We start from the raw sequence: 6,837 nt of genomic DNA on the forward strand, positions 1-6,837 counted from the left end.
GATTCCTACCCTTTAACTTTTTGTCTGATAATAAAATATACATTTTACTCAACTGCGTTACCCACTCCAGTCAGCAGATGGCGGTCTGAGACTTTAAGGTTATGCTGTTGGTGTGACGTATAATCTAGTGGACGGAACGCTTCTTTCAACAGCAACAGTAAGTTATCCACCTCGGTAGCTTGCTAGACAAAAAAGCTGAACCAGTAAAGCTCTTCAGACGCTTTCGTGTTTATTAGCCACTGTATTTTAAACACACTTCTTTTGTCTAGGTAGTTATCCGATTTAATTTAATATTTACGGCGTTGTTGTTATTAGTCAGCTAGCAGTCTGGTTAAGTTAGCATTAGCATAGCTAACATCCGCGACCATGCGGTCACTAAGCTACTCTCCTTCTGCTAAAGAAGAGGTGGATATCACAGTAAAACAAGAAGTAGATATCACAGTAAAACAAGAAGTAGAGGCCGTTACTGTGAAAGAAGAGGAAGACGCGTTCAGAGTGAAAAAGGAGGAGGATGTTACAGTAAAACGAGAGGAGGATGCAGTTTATAGAGTGAAAGAGGAGGAGAGAGAGATGACTGTTACATCGAAAAAGGAGGAAGAAGAGGAACCTGGATATCTGGGCCCGGTTTTCCGAATGCATCTTAAGGCTTCCAATGGTTCTAATGATGAATTTAGCCAAAATGTGATTTTGAGAAACCGTAACCTGACTAACACTAGTAAGTACTGTCTTAACAACAGAGGCACAAACTCTGCAGTTGTTGAACAGATGTTTGGTGTTAAAGCAGAAATCTGCAATTGCTACATTCATGTTATGACTTTTAAATAATTTATTTATAGCCATTGATTCTTGAAGAATATAACACATGCTTCATGAGCTTAGTTCAACTGTTGTACCCCATCAGAACCCAGAATAAGCTTTTTTTTCTTTAATGTTTAGAAACAATGTAAATAAACACTGTATCGCCTCAAAATGTCAGCTCGGGGATATGAACTTGCAACCGGTTACTAGTCCAACGCTCTAACCACTAGGCTACCCTGCTGCCTCAACATGGTTAAAACTATAATGTTGATATCATGGATGGTCAGTCCTTGCATCCATAGGTCTGTCTGTAGTTACATTTATCCAAACCATAATAATTGTATTACCAAAATAGTGGTGGAATGACAGATTTGTTATTGTTTGAACTGCAGATTGCTGGGTTGTGTGGGGTTTTTAAACAGCAACAAAATGGCTGCCCAGAGACTTGGTTAACAGCTGAGGGATGGGGGAAGGAGAAGTGTAACCACTCTCAAATTCATAGAGAACGATATTGTAGAAACCATAACCCAACACCTAGCGACCTCGTCAAGAAGTTCAGACATCTTGGCGTAACAGTTATAACAGTTGCCAGTCGCTGGACCCAGGTTTGAGTTCAGCTCAGTCCCTCCCCCTGAATTCAATACAAGGACTGGTGTCATAATGTCATAATGATAATTTAACCAGTTTTCTAGGCTATATAGTATATTCTAGAATTAATCCATGATGTCATAATGATAGTTTAACCAGGTTTCTAGGCTATATAGTACATTCTCTCATTTTGTCTGTCACAGTTGCTGACTTTTGCCTTATACCTGCAGCAAATGCCTCTACCCCGTCTTCTGGCTGGGCAGAGGACTTTAGGATTTTAGTTACTGCGGTGTAACAAGGGCCTAGCCGTGCGGCCCTACCAACCCTTCTATTTCTTCGTAATGGCCCTTCGCGTGAGTTGGGTTTGTTCCTTCGTTCACGTTGTCACTCCCTTATTTTCCGGTCTAGTATGAGGCCTTGGATAGATATACTCCTATTTAAATATTCTGAGTGTTATGGATTCCTCCTGTATTTCCTTACCTTCAAGTTTCTTTTACCTCTATATATATCAATACCTAATAACTTCTTCTATTGGTTATTATGCTCGTCAGCTAGTAGTCACTTGGAAACTAGTATTGGTATATATTTTGACACACAATGACAGTTTTTTATTTTACCTTTATTTTACTAGGCAAGTCAGTTAAGAACAAATTCTTATTTTCAATGACGGCCTAGGAACAGTGGGTTAACTGCCTGTTCAGGGGCAGAACGACAGATTTGTACCTTGTCAGCTCGGGGATTCGAACTTGCAACCTTTCGGTTACTAGTCCAACGCTCCAACCACTCGGCTACCCTGCTGCCCCAAATATTCTTTAATTGGTAATTGGTATTCTCACAGCACTAACGCTAGATTCCGAATTCCAATATCCTAATACACTTCCAACTCTTGTGTATGGACTCAATATATTGTAACTGGTACTTGGCTGTTTCCTTGTATTGCTAATCACATCTGTACTTGATGTCTCACTGTTTTACTGCCGCTTTGTCTGTGATCAAGAGGTGTCAAGACCCCTGTGTTTCAAATATGGTTCTCGTCTAACAAAAAGCGTATAGTGCAATAGTAAATTTACCTATGAGGATTCTCCATATGAAGTCTGTCTCATATGTCAGTGAGGATCATGCCTCTCTTATGATCTCTGTTCTCTTTATATACCTTTTTACAGGGTAAGTTCGCAAGTTTCTGGAGCTGTGGCTAAACCACACTTTCACACTGACACTGCCCTGCTGCTTGCACCGGCCGCTTACTCGGGGACTGTAGATTGCTTACACTGAGTGCTTACTCGGGGACTGTAGATTGCTTACACTGAGTGCTTACTCGGGGACTGTAGATTGCTTACACTGAGTGCTTACTCGGGGACTGTAGATTGCTTACACTGAGTGCTTACTCGGGGACTGTAGATTGCTTACACTGAGTGCTTACACTGGGACGGTAGATTGCTTCTTACGTCATCTTAGACCTGTGTCAAAAAGGAAGCTTCTTATTCTAAATCTAGGTCATGCACTACTAACTCCCATTCTGCTGCTTCCGTGTTACTGTTGGCTGATTCTACTTAATGATACCAGCTGGTTGTTTCACCACTTGAGGCGGCGTAGGTGGCATGTCAAGCTTCAGCTGGGAGAAGTCTATGATAGGTATCTCCTCTGCTTCCCCCTGTTGTCCAGTTTCTGCAGGTGTGGTCCATGGTTCCATGAGGTCCCGTGAATGCCCTGTGTTGCTGTCCCCATTGCTTGATGGAGTGGGCAGATTCTTTTCATCTCTTGTCACACCAGATACACGACATCCATAACTAGTGGTTTCCTCATTAGCATGGAGGAGTTTATGCAATCAAATTGCCCTCGTGCTGCAATTTTCGAAAACACAAAGGGGCCTGTATTGTAGACCAAAAGTCTTCTACCACACTGCTTAGAGTTTCAACAACATGAATAACTTATTTCTAGTCTACAATCTTAGATGTTACTACTAATGTGAAAACAAGACAAAATATGACTTCTTGCTCATTTTAAGACAATTTTAACATTCATTACAGACATCAATTGTTGTACAACATCATGGCTATGCTGTTGGCATCAACCTTTACCCTGGATTATCACTGTTGTGGTCCTTTAATCATCTGTCTGACTTTGTTCACACAGGAGAGAGACGTGACTATCGTGGATCCTCTGGGGAGCCTCAACAACCTCATGATGCTGAGGAGACAGAGAAGAGTCTCTCCAGATCAGAACACCTCAATAAACACCCACAGAGACCCACAGGGAAGAGAACTCACTGCTGCTCTGACTGTGGGAAGAGATTCACATCATCAGGCATTAAAATTCATCAGAGAACACACACAGGAGAGAAATCTTATAGCTGTGCTCAATGTGGGAAGAGATTTACTAAATCTGGAGATCTGACAGTGCACAAGAGAATACACACAGGAGAGAAACCTTATAGCTGTGATCAATGTGGGAAGAGATTTGCTACATCTGGCAAACTGACTCTACACCAGAGAACACACACAGGAGAGAAATCTTATAGCTGTGCTCAATGTGGGAAGAGTTTTACTGCATCTAGCTCTCTGACTTCACACCAGAGAACACACACAGGAGAGAAACCTTATAGCTGTGCTCAATGTGGGAAGAGATTTACTAAATCTGGAGATCTGACAGTGCACAAGAGAATACACACAGGAGAGAAACCTTATAGCTGTGATCAATGTGGGAAGAGATTTGCTAAATCTGGCAAACTGACTCTACACCAGAGAACACACACAGGAGAGAAACCTTATAGCTGTGCTCAATGTGGGAAGAGATTTACTCAATCGGGCAATCTGACTCTACACAAGATAATACACACAGGAGAGAAACCTTATAGCTGTGATCAATGTGGGAAGAGATTTGCTACATCTGGCAAACTGACTCTACACCAGAGAACACACACAGGAGAGAAACCTTATAGTTGTGATCAATGTGGGAAGAGTTTTGTTCAAACTTGCCATCTGACTCTACACCAGAGAACACACACAGGAGAGAAACCTTATAGCTGTGATCAATGCGGGAAGAGTTTTACTTCATCTGGCAGTCTGACTCGACACCAGAGAACACACACAGGAGAGAAACCTTATGGCTGTGATCAATGTGGGAAGAGTTTTTTTCAAACTTGCCATCTGACTCTACACCAGAGAACACACACAGGAGAGAAACCTTTTAGCTGTGATCAATGCGGTAAGAGTTTTACTTCATCTGGCAGTCTGACTCTACACCAGAGAACACACACAGGAGAGAAACCATATAGCTGTGATCAATGTGGGAAGAGATTTACTTCATCTGGAGATCTGACAGCGCACAAGAGAATACACATGGGAGAGAAACCTTATAGCTGTGCTCAATGTGGGAAGAGATTTACTCAATCGGGCAATCTGACTCTACACAAGATAATACACACAGGAGAGAAACCTTATAGCTGTGATCAATGTGGGAAGAGATTTGCTACATCTGGCAAACTGACTCTACACCAGAGAACACACACAGGAGAGAAACCTTATAGTTGTGATCAATGTGGGAAGAGTTTTGTTCAAACTTGCCATCTGACTCTACACCAGAGAACACACACAGGAGAGAAACCTTATAGCTGTGATCAATGCGGGAAGAGTTTTACTTCATCTGGCAGTCTGACTCGACACCAGAGAACACACACAGGAGAGAAACCTTATGGCTGTGATCAATGTGGGAAGAGTTTTTTTCAAACTTGCCATCTGACTCTACACCAGAGAACACACACAGGAGAGAAACCTTTTAGCTGTGATCAATGCGGTAAGAGTTTTACTTCATCTGGCAGTCTGACTCTACACCAGAGAACACACACAGGAGAGAAACCATATAGCTGTGATCAATGTGGGAAGAGATTTACTTCATCTGGAGATCTGACAGCGCACAAGAGAATACACATGGGAGAGAAACCTTATAGCTGTGATCAATGTGGGAAGAGATTTGCTACATCTGGCAAACTGACTCTACACCAGAGAACACACACAGGAGACAAACCTTATAGCTGTGATCAATGCGGGAAGAGTTTGACTTCATCTGGCAGTCTGACTCTACACCAGAGAACACACACAGGAGAGAAACCTTATAGCTGTGATCAATGTGGGAAGAGATTTACTTCATCTGGAGACCTGACAGTGCACAAGAGAATACACACGGGAGAGAAACCTTATAGCTGTGATCAATGTGGGAAGATTTGCTACATCTAGCAGCCTGACTCTACACCAGAGAACACACACAGGAGAGAAACCTTATAGCTGTGCTCAATGTGGGAAGAGATTTACTAAATCTGGAGATCTGACAGTGCACAAGAGAATACACACAGGAGAGAAATCTTATAGCTGTGATCAATGTGGGAAGAGATTTACTTCATTTGGCAATCTGACTCAACACCAGAGAACACACACAGGAGAGAAACCTTATAGCTGTGATCAATGTGGGAAGAGATTTACTTCATTTGGCAATCTGACTCTACACCAGAGAATACACACAGGAGAGAATCCTTATAGCTGTGGTCAATGTGGGAAGAGGTTTCGTCAATCTGGCGAACTGACTCAACACCAGAGAATACACAGGATTGAAATCTCATAGCTGTGACCAGAGATAATCTGATAAAAGATCTGATCAAATATTAGAAAAAACATACATGAAGACGTTGTTTCATGATTTCAATGAATTAATGTCACAATGTAGAATTTTTTTAACATTGTAGTAGGAGTATTGTAATGGTTTCACAATGTAGAAGCCTAAACGTGTGCCCACTTATGAATTGATATCAACATGTAATGGATATTAGCCTCAGGGGAAAAATCCAGGCTCTGAAATGGAAGAGTACTATTTATGTGATTTAACAAAAATTGACAAACAAATCAAATTAATTTATAAAGCCCTTCTGATATCAGCTGATATCTCAAAGTGCTGTACAGAAACCCAGCCTAAAACCCCAAACAGCAAGCAATGCAGGTGTAGAAGCACGGTGGCTAGGAAAAACTCCCTAGAAAGGCCAAAACCTAGGAAGAAACCTAGAGAAGAACCAGGCCATGAGGGGTGGCCAGCCCTTTTCTGGCAGTGCCGGGTGGAGATTATAACAACATGGCCAAGATGTTCATAAATGACCAGCATGGTCGAATCATAATAATCACAGTAGTTGTTGAGGGTGCAACAGATCAACACCTCAGGAGTAAATGTCAGTTGGCTTTTCATAGCCGATCATTAAGAGTATCTCTTCCGTTCCTGCTGTCTCTAGAGAGTTGAAAACAGCAGGTTTGGGACAGGTAGCACATCCGGTGAACAGGTCAGGGTTCCATAGCCGCAGGCAGAACAGTTGAAACTGGAGCAGCAACACAGCCAGGTGGACTTGGGACAGCAAGGAGTCATCGTGCCAGGTAGTCCTGAGGCCTGGTCCTAGGGCTCAGGTCCTCCGAGAGT

General features: G+C 42.3%; 1 protein-coding gene across 1 annotated transcript; it reads left to right on the forward strand.

Moving 5' to 3' along the window:
- Positions 1–366: 366 nt before the first annotated feature.
- On the forward strand, positions 367–6,000 carry LOC139396404 (zinc finger protein 271-like). Its single transcript, XM_071143443.1, has 4 exons — positions 367–715; positions 3,520–3,709; positions 4,214–5,530; positions 5,613–6,000. Exons 1-4 carry the CDS (start codon positions 367–369, stop codon positions 5,998–6,000), a joined length of 2,244 nt encoding a protein of 747 aa, XP_070999544.1.
- The last annotated feature ends 837 nt before the right edge of the window (positions 6,001–6,837 follow it).

Source organism: Oncorhynchus clarkii, unplaced genomic scaffold (genome assembly GCF_045791955.1).
Source record: "Oncorhynchus clarkii lewisi isolate Uvic-CL-2024 unplaced genomic scaffold, UVic_Ocla_1.0 unplaced_contig_417_pilon_pilon, whole genome shotgun sequence".
Taxonomy (NCBI): Eukaryota; Metazoa; Chordata; class Actinopteri; order Salmoniformes; family Salmonidae; genus Oncorhynchus; species Oncorhynchus clarkii.